A 13,884-nucleotide genomic window follows, 5' to 3' on the forward strand; every position below is an offset into this window, starting at 1 on the left:
AGATCAGTAAGGATCTGCACTGGGAGGCACAACAGACCCAAGTCACTTCTAGAAAAGCTTGAACTAGTTTGCGAACAGCTGCCTTCTTCAACGTTTCATGATTGAACCCAGAATTCAGTGTGTTTAGTTTTAATGTGATTGAAGGTACTGAAGCATTTCCCTGTGGTTTGGTGTGTTTGTTTTATAAATCGGAAGCCAAATTTGTACCATTTGATGCCAATAAAGCAGACTGGTTGTACTTTTCATTGTTGAATCCTTCATTTCATAGTCTGCATTATCTTAGTTTGGGTCAGAATATAATATTTCGTAAGTTTAGGTTTTTCTAATTTTTGTGACGTGTGAAAGGAAAAATGATCCTAGCTGTTTAAACCAGAGGAACAATACTAGTATTATTGTTAAATAAAGTCTTTATTTATAACCTTGGTAGTCTTCTCTGACAAAATATTGTTTTGTATAATTACTCCGGAGATCGCTGTTGCCATTTTTATTATTGCATAAGTGGAGGAAAGCAGTTCATGGTATGGAAAGCAGTTCATGGTATGGAAAGCAGTTCATGGTATGGAAAGCAGTTCATTGTATGGAAAGCAGTTCATGGTATGGAAAGCAGTTCATGGTATGGAAAGCAGTTCATGGTATGTATCTGGGACAAAAATAAAGATTTTGTGGCCACCCCTGGTTTTCTATAACATTGTTTCTTCTTGCTTACAACGTTGTTTCAATTTTTGTTTTTAACACAATAGCAATTGTTTTGATATTTGGCCCATCAATGCTGATTGGTTTCTTGTAGCTTCTTGCATGCGTTTGGTATTTGAATACCTAATTTTAGTGAACGGCATTGAACACATTTTTCCAAGCTTGCTATTTGTTAAAATGTTTCGGGGTGTGCATTGAGGTTAGGAGAACAAATAATGAAAATAATCTCTTAAGAACCTTGTTTTTAAACAACATGTAACATTTTCATTAAACACAATATCTTTTAGATAAAACATCTACCTTTTATGTACAATTATCGTCACTGTGTACTTACAATATCTAATTTGTATGTGTATATATTGCTTGTCTATGGCACATTGTACTATAAAATGGTGTAGAGAATAAACGACGAAACCCCATCGAATACAGAAAATGTACAACAAAGTGGATGGATCCATAACCCACCAAAGTGAAAGTTCTGTGTTGCTGCTCTGACCACTGTCTGAGAACACATAAACATGGTGCGTTTAAATTTCTTAAAGAGCCAGGAGATTCAAGTCACACACAGTCTGATCGACTATAAACAGTAACTCAGATAGAGCCATTTTTAAAGTAGCAGCAAAGACAGAATACAATAATAGTAGTGCATCTCAATTATCATATTAACACATAAGAATAAAATCAACAAATAATGAAAATATGCATAAATTACATTATAATGATTGACTGCATATACGCAGCTCAAGTAAGACTTCAGACATGTGTTGTAACTTGGATTATAAATTAAATCACTTCCCAAACTATAAGGAAATTTGAAAAAAATAAAAACAGTCAACTTAATTGTACATTTGTGTTCATACAAAAAGATAGACGGAATTATTGATTAGTGCATAGTGAACTTACCACTTAGTAAAAAGCAAAAACATTCTGCCTCTTTTCAGTTCCAAAATGAAATTGTTAATCTGATATGAGATATGATTATGATATGGTATGCAGCTTCTAGTGTATTTTACCATTATGAGGTGGAATTTTAAAAACAAATTGTGTATAATGATTTAGTTCCCGTCAAAAGGTATGTACATGTATTATATATAAGCTCAAACAGAGCTTATATATAATATTGAAGACATTTGGGCACCACAGCACATACAATTTGGCGCTATGCCCCAGTCTAGGTTATTTATGTAGAAAATAAAGAGGCCCCAGCACAGATCACTGTGGCACCGCGAATGCATTGTCCCATATATACATTACTCACCAGTACTATGCTTTCTGTTTTAACCAGGTGCATGATCTGATGCTTGCAGTGGTGTGTAGCTGTTGGATGTTTGTAGCTCTGGGACCACACCCCTTTCTTCCATCTCTGCCTAATTTTAGATTCATCAATCTACTAACTATTGAGTAATACTGTATGTTTCAAAACTACCTGTGTCAGTTAATAGAATTAAGTACAAATGAAAAGTTATTTGCAAGGTTCCAGAAATATCAATATTGCTAGGACACCAATACAATACCGACGTATTGAATTGTAAGCTTGATAACCGTGCTAGAGTAAAGGAAAAAGATCAATCTAGAATATCAACTCTGATCCATTATATGGTATGCTTAATATTGATTCCCAAGGCAGCAGTTATTCAAAGCACACTATATTGTGGCCTTGTTGCTTAACGGAGAACTAGCGGTTTTCTTATCTCCCATAGCAACAAGTCTTGTATTGTTTTACTACAGATCTTTATTTCACATAGGTTAAAACCACTCATCCTGTTTTAAATTTGATGGAAGTTCTTGTTCACTTCTTGTGTAGCAAGTAGTATGTTTCCTATGGACAGCTGAATGAAAGTGTGAGACTATTTCCAATAACACGAGGAGTCATTTCAGTAAACGTAACAGTGACAGTTTTTACTGAAAGAAATACTCTGAAGAGACTCGCATGCAATATTTGATTTTAATAACCTTAGTACACAAAAGGCCCAATTTGTATTACCAGTACGATGAGATTAAAAGCATTAACCACAAATGCAGATGCGCCTAGTAGTTAAAGTAGATGTAGTTAACAATATAGCTCTATAACAACTACAGGTTGTGCACATGCATTATATGTCTGAAATGTGCAATTTTGAAAGCAGCATATGTTATAGTAAATGTGTTTCTATTGTTACGCTATCTGGTACTACTTTAAGTTAAAGACATTTCTGTGTTGCACTTGCTTGGCCATTTCACCTAGAGGGTATCCTCACCCCTTCAATGTCTAATCAGCCAACCAGCTGCTTCCCTTATTGATCGATATAATTTAAGCTAGCAACATACTTTGACCCAGAACACTCTGCTGAGGTGAAATGACCCTGCAAGTGCAAACAGAATAAGGTACAGAAACCAAGAGCTTCCTGGAATCTAAAGTAGTCCCAGGTGTTTTAAAAGGAAAATAAATGTGTGCTATACCATGTGCTTCTTTCAAAACCATTTGAGACCTATTTAGCTAAAGGAAGGGCACAGCAGGTAAGATTTATGAAATAATTTTGTTAGCTACAATTAGTTTAAGACGCTCGCTCGCAGTTCGCGCCTTGCCTCTGTCCTGTTACATTTACAAAACCTACAAATGGATCTAAAAGTGCAGAATACAGTTTAAAATTACAGAATACAATATGTCTTTGAGTTATATACAGCTAGAATGGCCAGAAATGTTGCATCATCTAGAATTTTAGGATTGAGACAGCATTAAAAAAAAAAAAAACTATATGAACATAATTTTGATCTTTTATTTAACATCATGTAATCAAAGAAACTACAAAATAAGATCGCAAAAGTCTACCAGAAGCCATAATAGTAGCACAGTATTTCATTTTAGAATTCGAAATGTTACTTTTTTTTTTTTTTTTTGTCAGTTTTTCAAGTATGTGAAAAACCAGAAAGCGGTATGTATTTCAATATGTTAACGGAACATTTTTCAGCAGGTTTCATTCGACTTTATGAAGCAAATTTAGGTAATTCTATTGAGTGATGCGAAACTTTTGGCCATAGCTGTATACTGCTTTAAAAATATGTGGAACTGAAAGTAATTGTGTAACTAGAAGACAGTCTCTTAGCAGCAGTTTGGAGTTCTGACAAACCACCTCTAATTGAGGAGTATGTAGATCTATTAGAAACATAGTTTTTCGCTGAACATGGCATTAACTTTAGTTAAAAAATGTCTTTGTAAATGAACGTTTCTCATGCTGACCAAGCTTTTTATTCTCTCTTTTTGCACATAGGAGATTTATATCGTTATTATAAAAATAAATACAGTTGAATAATTGTCAGTCCGATGCCTGCAGGAAAGTTTGCAGAAATGTACATAACGTTCTTGGAATTAAAATTAGGGCCAGTACAGAGAGGCAAAGATTAAAACCACATTCACTAAAGCTGAAACACAGTCTGTCTATTTACTGTCAGAAATTATGAAAACAAATACTTTAATATTTAGTGTTTATGTAAGAGTGCATTTACAGTAAAATAAAATAATCATAGTGAATGAGGTTCATTTTGTGACTGGATCTTTTTTTTTTCATTGTGAAATACTGGACCACAAATATCATTAAAGCAAACTCTATTACATAATGTTCATAGCCACAACATACAAAATATTTTAGGTTGGAAGTACACTTTTATCTCAATTTTTACTTAGAAAAATTTCAAAATTTTGGTATGAAGAATGCACTTCACCCAGCACACCTGACGAAAGGAACAAGGAACATCTGTACTGCCTTGTGATAAATTAGATTACAGTGCCTTTAAATGGGTTTGGGTAGCTACAGTATTCTTACTGACATTTATAGAATATAAACACTTGTGGCTTAAACAAAATATGTTATGAAAAACAGTGACGTCCAGATATATACATATTGATATCATGAGTGGTGAACAACAGAAGGATAGCAAAGGCTTGTTTGTGATCATTGTGTCTGCCTGCAACATAAATACTGTATGTCATGGCTTTTCATGACATATCCTCTACAGCAGTGGTTTTCAACCTGTGGTACATGTACCAGTATTGGTGCGTGACAGGCTTGCCACTGGTACACACCAGCAGTTTATGACGATACGATTCCTCAACCACAATACTCCCTCAATCACACCATCATAATGAATCTATCTGTTTGTACAACTGAATCACAGAGAAATGAGAAATTATGATGCAAGGCTCCAGACTGCAACTAAATTGGTTCCAAATGTGACAAAAGTTTTGCTAGCTGTTTTTTGGGGGTTTGGCACTGTGGCAGAGCACAGCTCTGCTCTTTAGAAATTGGCAGGGATGGGGTTAAATTCCCCTACCTGCCTTGGTTCATTGTGTTCAGGTGGCTGGGGTTGATTAGATGATTAGTTTAATTAACGATCAATCAGCGCCCAGCCACCTGACATAAAAGGAGGCCTCTGCTTTTCATTTAGGAGGAGGGAGCTGAGGAAGCAGGTTGGTGTTTTGGTGTTTGTGATTTTTGAATGTTTTGAATCCAGTGAAGGCATTGCCCAGCCTGGAAACCTTTATTTTTGTGAGTGTATTTTTGCTTTATTTTGTTTATTTTGTGTTTAAATTGCTTTGTTTTGGCCCTTGTGCCCTTTCATTTTTGTGTTTATAATAAAATAGTTATTTTTATGAACTCCAGACTGTCTGTGGGCCTCTATCCACTCACTAGCCTGCCACAGGCACAAAAACAACCTAGGTGTTATTTTGGACCTTTCCCTCTCCTTATTCTCAACACATCAATCGGCCAATGATTATTTTATTTATTTTAAAATCAACAGGTTTTTAATTCAGCTTCTAGTGTGCAATCACTCTGTAATATGAAACAAAATGTATTGGTTGAAAATCAATGTTTTGGCAAAAGCGTTAATGTTCCTTTGAGATTGCCAATTTGCTTTTTATTGTTTAACAACTATTCTACAGAAGAACACAACACTATAGGGAGTTATCCAACCATTTGTGTGTCAGATATTAATGTCAGAATAGAACAAGCAAAGCAGACCAAAAAGATATACTTTTTGAACTTGGCCTTTATTGTGGATTAGAATTTAACATTAATCTGTGTCGTCATATAATCTACTGTGTTTGGAAACAAAAGTTTATCTAAACAGAACTATTTACAAGACAGTATGATTTTTAAAAAAACACACCGTACATTTTGTACCGTACATTTTGAAAAAGCAAACTAATACAAAAACTTAGCAGAAAGGGCAACAAAACCATTGTCACGCCAGCTACTACAGTACCTTCCCCAATACTGTCAGTCTAATTACACACAGCTCTGTAACTAAACTAACTTCATGCTTTTAGAATGCTGTACTTGCACAAGTCCCAATGCATAATCTTCTTTTTTTTAAGGGTAAGCATGTAGACTATTATTAAACATGAAGGCAGCAAAAGCCGTCTGTATGTGCAGCAAATACACAAACACGAAATACAGTACGTAACAAGTTTATCATTATTATTAATACATTTCTCAGTTGTAATTGAGATACATAAATGGCTTATCACAGATCAATTGAATAACCCTACACATGTCTGTTAAATGCATTGATGATGATGAGAGTAGAACATTCAAAGCAAATCCAGAATAAGGTTCTTCAAAAGCATTAATCAGGGTTAGGATATAAGAACATTTCCAAGGCATTGAATATCCCCCGGAGCACAGTAAAGTCCATTATTAAGAAATGGAGAGAATATGGCACAACTGTGAATCTGTCTAGAACAGACCGTCCTCAAAAACTGAGTATCTGGGAAAGAAGGGCACTAGTCAGGGAGGCCACCAAGAGGCCTATGGCAACTCTAAAGGAGTTACAGTCTTCCACGGCTGAGCTGGGAGACATTGTGCATACGGCAACAATAGCCCAGGTGCTTCAGAAAACTGGCCATTATGGGAGAGTGGCAAAAAGAAAGCCTTTGTTGAAAAAAACTCACATCAAATCTCGCCAGAAGGCATGTGGGAGACTTTGAGACCAAATGGAAGAAGATTCTTTGGTCTGATGAGACCAAAATACAGATTTTTGGCCTCAACACTAAGTGCTATGTTTGGCGCAAGCCTAACACCACACATCAGCCACTGTAATATGTAGTTTGTCCTTGAATAACTGAATAATCCAGTATTGAATTAAACTTGTGTTTTAATCACAGGCTTATTAAGGAACAAGAACACATTCTCTCAACTCAGCCGCATCTCTGACTAACTCTCAACTCTTGTGGTGGGTGCGTGTCTACGTCACACAGCTGTTGAATATGAACATAACCACCCCCACCACCCCCCCACCCGTATGTAACAGCACATGCGATACATCACAGAAGGTAATTGTGAGCACACAAAAAACACCAGTCACCAAAGAAAGAAAGAAAGACATAAAAAAAGAAGCGTTTACATTGTATCTCATTGTATTTAATTGTTTTTAGTCAGCTATATAAGCTTTAGACACATAACAGGAAAGCTGTTTTAAACACACAAAACAGATTAGTGTTATTAAAATAAACACGCTTCTCTCAGATTTAGTGATTAGAAACAGTGTAGATGCATTATTGTATGAGAATGAATTGTGCAGTTATTTGCAAACTGAAGGAATACAGTAACAAATAAAAACATACTTTTTTCACCATTTTACAATTAATTTAATGTAAGTGTGTGGTGCTGTCTTGCTATGGAATTTGTCATTCAAAAATTTTAAACAAATAACTGGAGCTTGCTGACATGCCAGTGCCTTAGTTCTATACTTTCTTGTGTGCTGGAAAGGAAACGTGTGCTAACATTAGAGGATGCTTTTTTTCTCAACCAAGAGTAAAATAACATGAACTGTGACAAAAATTACATTTCTGGTGGTTACAGTTCTTTTTCAGGAAGACATGTGCATCTATAAGCTATATAAAAATATTAACATTTTTTAAATGAAAAGGCATACACTGCCCCTAATCTCTGACTTGCATACACTGCTTCTAACCTCTGACTCCCATACACTGCCCCTAACCTCTGACTCCCATACACTGCCCCTAACCTCTGACTCGCGTACACTGCCCCTAACCTCTGACTCGCGTACGCTGCCTCTAACCTCTGACTCGCGTACGCTGCCCCTAACCTCTGACTCGCGTACGCTGCCTCTAACCTCTGACTCGCGTACGCTGCCTCTAACCTTTGACTCGCGTACGCTGCCCCTAACCTCTGACTCGCGTACATTTCCTCTAACCTCTGACCTTTTTTTTTTTTTTTTTGAGCCAGACATTTCGGTAGTTCAGACAACCTGCCTGCCTCCAGACATGTCCTGTTGACATCCTAAGTAAGGGACACCGCTCATTTGCATACCTCCGTCAAATAAACAGGCAGTAGTTTTATAAATCACGTATTAAATACTGCCCAGTAGTTGGGTTTTTTTTTCGGGTTTTTTTTAATGGCTGGCGGAAGTCATCTTTTACGCATGTGGACCACTGACTTGTCTTATCAGGTTTCTTTTGTATACCGTGGTGTATTAACACCTAAAATATAAATGTCTTTAAGTTATTTCATTTTATTGTTAATGGAGACCGTAAATGTATATAAGACTCTACCCACCTTGAAAAAAAAATAGATCGGGAGACTTTCCTTGATGACATCACACACTTGCTTCACGGACATTTTTTCTCGTCAACTAGACAGGCAATCACATGACTTTTCATTGGTTGGCTAATAATATGATGTAATGTTGCTGCAACAAAATCAACTCTCCTTTGACAAAGTTGCCAGAAACTTGTAGTTTACACATCACTTTCTACAAAAAAAATCTTGTTTTCTGGCAACGTGTAGAATAGTGTCCCCTTGGCTTTATGGTATTTTCTGTAAGGGAGAGGTGAGGAAATACTTAAAAGACTTTCCAGCTGTAAGGTGTGTAAAATTTAAATATCCCAATACCGTTACGTTCCAGGGGCTAATTCTTCTGCAAAGTGTACAGTGGCTAATTTTGCAGTATTTGGCCTCCAGTTTACAGTATTAAAATTAAATTTAATATAGTACATGAGTTTCTGACACTGTCAATGCTCAACAGGATCACAAAGAGGGCACAGGTCAGGGAGGGCAGCAGCTGGGATGATGCATAGGGTCCTGGGTTATTAGAAGTAATAACACCCTTCGCCATCAGCACATTAGGAGAGACATCAAAGGATGAGATCTGTCATTAAAACAAATATAAAGGTTCAGTGAAAAATGTTCAGTAAATATTTATATCAAACACGCTTAATGCAGCTTTGTTCTTTCATAGTAACATTGTGTAAGGGGGTGCAGTGTATAACAGTGCATAAGGTCATATAGCTAATGAGAGAATTTCCACAAATCAAGAAGCAAAACAGAGGAGCTATTACCCATACTCCAGCTTGAAGCCACCAACACTTCTGTGATTCCTTACTGGTGCTCCTGTTTAAAAAACTGCACATATGAACCCAACATATGATTTATTAAATCATTTAATTAGCTTGAACCTTTTTAACTCTGGTGCTAAACAAGGAAGGTAACACTGCCAAATCTAAGCAGGTCACAAAGGTGAAGCCGAGTCTTTTAACACTAGAAGCCCCGCGGCAGTCTTACGTGGGTGACCTGCTCGTTTCAAATAGAGGAAACCAACGCCAAGGCTTACGTGGGTACCTGCTCATTTCAAATGCACTTTTTTTGGTTGGACACAGTGTGCAGGCCCAAGCCAAAATAATGTTCTGCAGACTGGGAATATTTGGAGGGCTGTCTCCTTTAATTGCCAAAAAAAGGCATTGATGTTTATTTAGAAAATGAGATCATTTCTCCTTGGAGAATGTTAAATAAAAATAGATTTTTTTTTTCTTTTAGAAAAGCTACAAGTTTTTAATGTTTATATTATTAATTTGTACTTTCTGATTTAGCCAACAGTGTCAAAAGTATTCAGGATAACTGCAGACTCTTTGCACTTCAATAACAGTGTAATCAGGGCCCGGTGTAGTTTATAAACCTAAAAAATATATAGGCGCCGTCTAATCTACGGGGATTAGAAAAATAAACCATAGCAAGTCAATAGGGGAAGCAGCTGGTTGGTTATTGACAGGTTTTCATCTTCTGGATGAGTACACTGTATGTAGGTGACACTTTTTATGAAAATTATGGAGAACCGTGGAAATATATAAGATAACAACAAAAACTAAATTACGCCAGTGAGCCTCAATTTTGACAACTACCGTATTCCTTTGAATTTAAGACACCCTCAAATTTAAGATGCAGCCCAAATTTCCCATCCTCAATTTGAGGAAAAAAGAAAGCATCAAATAAAGATGCATTTACAAAGATACAATCTCAATTACGCATATAAGAAAATGACGTATGAAGGCAGTTTGCGGCCGTCTGCTGTCACACAGAACATTACAGTTATGTGCTGCTTCTCATTTCCATTACTCTCACCTGTTTTTTCTCCTTTTTTGTGAACTGTGGTATTGCTTGGCATGTGAAAATGCTGAAATTGTAAAAGCTTCTCTTCAATTTCCTCAGGAAGCTAATGACACTATAATGTTTTTGTGCTTCTTTTCACGGGAGGTCAGTTACGTTCCTATTTGTGTATTCGGGCACGTCTTTTGTTGGTGATTTTAATACACACATCACAATACTCGAATTTAAGAAGCAGGCCATTTTTGAGAACAATTGGTTTACAAAGTGTGTCCTAAATTCAAAGGAATACCGCCCATGTGTGGATTTTGTATTATGTATTGCATGTGGTGTGTTAATGTTGGTGTATAGGTATTGGTGCAAAGGGTCTGTGTAGTGATTTAAAATAATATAGTTGTATTTAGGCACAGGGATTGCATAATCACTTCACGTGCAGATAAAGCATGTGAGCACGGGATTGCACAAATTAGATCACGTGCCGAGATTCAAGTGAATAATTAATTGGTAATTGAATCCCGGCACAACAGTATATATTGATGCACATTTTACTGTGTGTTCGGTGAGTGGAGAACAGGTGTGGAGAGAGAAGGAGAAAGCAAAAAGTAAGAGACATTAACAATTGCTGCAACATGCTGGAAGCACCAGCATGGTACGTGTTTAGTGTTCGTCCACTGTCTGTTTTGTTTGTCTATTTATTTTGGCCTCAAGTGCCGTGGGCTGTTTTTTGTTTAACTCTTTTGTTTGTTTGATAAACGCACTGAGCACCGCAGTGTCTCAGTTTCAACCTCGGTACTGTCTGTATGTTGCTTCCTGAACCTGACATCACCACCCACACACACCACTCAAGCCATCTGTGTCAGTCCATTATCTACAGGTTTGTCCAGTGCAGGGGGTATTAGTGACATTATTTAAAGAAAATGTCTATGAAGACATCTTGTAAATGAGTTTCTTAGGGGCCACCAGTGATTCAATCAGCAATGTGAACTAGTGCTTAAGAAGTGCAATGGGGAAGAGGCTGTGCGCAAACTGTCAAGCACACACATCGCAAGCAAGCGCCATAACCACAGCAAAAAGCTGGTCTGTTTTGCATTCGTGGCTAGAGAGCTTTTAACTTGGTCTCATTTCACTGATAGGGACCAGAATACATAATGACAGTGAATCCCACAACACTGCCTGTTACAGAAGGTTTGGTCCTGTTTGACAAAGAAGTCATTCATTTATTCTTTTTCTTACAGCTTGACCAAGTGACCAGGCAGCGAAACCTGTCCAGCCTGGAGCTATTTCTTTCCTGTGCACAGCAGCAGCTGACTGCACTCATGGAGGATAAGCCTGTAGGTGTTGACAGTGAAAAGAACTGAAGAACATTCAAATGGCACTGTGAAGACTACAGCGCTGTCCCATTACTGCCAGGGTGAGGGTCTTTGAGAGGGTTGGCTTGTTTGTTTTTTTCTTTTTATTATGACAAAAAGATTCTATCTTACCTATAATGATGGAAAGTCCTGCTAAAAAGTGCTTTAATTATGATCTCTTTCTTGGGAATGGTTGGTCTGATTCAAAAGGGCTTGCATTAAAACCTGCTGTAGTTTGACAAAGAATAAATACTTTTTAAATCATTCCTCTTTTATCTAAATGTTGTTTTTTCTTTGTTATTAAATAATTTAATACTCATTTAAGTTGAGCGCAATTGCACTGGCTACAAGTGAGACTGCCTTTTATGGCGAATTGTGTGATAGTTTTGTGATGTGAACTAATGTCCACTGGTTTCTGTATTGAGCCCACCAAACTCAGAGGGGGTGGTAAGTGTATTTTTCTATCCCTGTTTATATTTGAGGTCACTGTATTTGTAGTACAATAATTAAACTATCACATCACTATACACACTGATGTCTGCAATTACTGTACTGTATTTTACTTTTTTACCATTTATATTTATTAGGCTTCCAAGCTGGCTTGGGAAGCCTATTGTTATTGTAAATATTATTATTATTATTATTATTATTATTATTATTATTATTATTATTATTATTGTTTTTGTCATTTTTCCACCCAAAACTTTAAACTACTCCTGTTCGCATGTTGTGTAACCAATCAACATGAAACTTGGCAGTTATCATTCCATGTAGATTACAGTTCAGATGTAAAAAAATTACCAACATGGTGGCCTGACAGATTTTTCCAAAAAATGCTTCTTGGGAACCATTGAACTGATTGATCTGAAACTTTGCATATGTCATCAGCAACCAAACCCACATTCACTGAAATGCGCCCCAAACATCAAACTGCTTCTGTTTGAAAACCATTTAACCAACTAATTCTGAGCTTAGTAGGCATCATCCTGGGGACAATGGAATTGAAATAGAGAAAAATTGTGTTCTTTTGTAAAACAAGATGGCCAACAGACCTACATTTTCTTCTTAAATTTAAAAGTGACATTTTTCTTTTAAAAACTTTCAAAATCTTCGGTTAAATGTAAAGCTAGCTTATAACGCCTTACGAAGTGTGGATAGGGTAATGGTTATTGTGGAACATATAGGAACCCATATATGCTCTTTTCAAAAATTGCCTTGACCGGTACCTTTTGATATTTCCTTAAAGTCAAATTCAAAACTGCCTTATAACAAGTGCAGATATGGTCATGGTTACTATGGAACACATACAGGAAACCATGTGTGTGCTATCCACAAATGACCTTGCCTGTGACCTTTAACCTCTCCTTAAGTTAAATGTAAAATGTAGCTTTTCTAACTCCTTACAGTGTATAGATATTGTCACGGTTACTATGGTGTTTAAAGTATCGTTAGATAATGAACTAGTGCAGTATTTTGAATTGAAAGTGCTCCATAAAACACTGACACTTGTGCTGTAATGCTACAGTGTGCCAGAATTTCCAACTGGTACTGAGATTGGAAGACGGAAAAACTGCCTGGCAGCTCTAGTTATTATTATTAGGCTTCTGCACTATTTGCTAAAGTGTTTGTTACTGGTACTGGCATTCTGCACTATTTTCTAAAGTGTCTGGTACTGGTACTGCTACTGGAACTGGAAGCCGTAAAGTTGCTGGCAACTCTAGTTGTTATTTTTTTTTTCTTTCTGCCAAAACTTGCTCGAAAACTCACCAGAATGGGTAGGTTGGTAGATGCTTATGGGAAGATGTAAATGTTAATGAACATATGTTGTTAGTCACATGGTTTGGATGCCATATTGGATTAAAAATATATATTTTTCCTAAATGTAAAAATTCTAACAGTTGGTATAGTGTTTGAGGGATAGTCTAAGATTAGCTGGTGTTCATAAGAAGCTGATAGGTTGTGTGGTATGGTGGCCATGCTGCATGATGTCAAAATTGCATGGTACAAATCACAAACTACAAAGATATCTCCCAAACTGCTAGTTCTATTGAGCCAGAAAATGTCACACATGATCCTAGTGTGGTTGTCTTTTAAAGGTTGTTAAAGGGAAGTTGCTACAATAAAAAAACATGGCGGTCACGTTGGATGACATCATCAACATACAAAACTAGCTTATAACTCCTTACAGAGTGCAGACAGGGTCATTGTTACTATGGAACACAGATAGGAACAAGAATGCCTTGGAAGCCGTCAAGTTGCTTAAAACTTCTAGTTTTTTTGGGGGGGAGGGGGGGTTCTGCCGTGAAAATGTAAAAGTTGCATGAAATCAACACCTTCGCACAAAAAGTCCCGAAACTTGGTACGGTGTAGAGGCCTATGGGAAGTTGTGTAAGAGCGAAAACGAAGGTCATAGGTCACCTGGTTTGGCAGCCATATTGGATTTTTGGCCAATTTTAAAAAATCTC

General features: G+C 36.8%; 1 protein-coding gene across 2 annotated transcripts in view; it reads left to right on the top strand.

The window, feature by feature from the left end:
* Positions 1-11,903, top strand: part of LOC121319559 (coiled-coil domain-containing protein 91-like) — a 171,910-nt gene extending 160,007 nt beyond the window's left edge. Inside the window, exon 13 of one of the 2 annotated variants that reach the window (XM_041257129.1) lies at positions 11,306-11,903. In XM_041257129.1, the coding sequence (XP_041113063.1) occupies positions 11,306-11,428 (123 nt within the window). In that variant the 3' untranslated portion in view covers positions 11,429-11,903. The remainder of the gene's footprint in view (positions 1-11,305) is intronic. The other variant, XM_041257130.1, reaches the window with a different exon arrangement.
* The last annotated feature ends 1,981 nt before the right edge of the window (positions 11,904-13,884 follow it).

The sequence above is a fragment of the Polyodon spathula genome, chromosome 8 (genome assembly GCF_017654505.1).
Source record: "Polyodon spathula isolate WHYD16114869_AA chromosome 8, ASM1765450v1, whole genome shotgun sequence".
Taxonomy (NCBI): Eukaryota; Metazoa; Chordata; class Actinopteri; order Acipenseriformes; family Polyodontidae; genus Polyodon; species Polyodon spathula.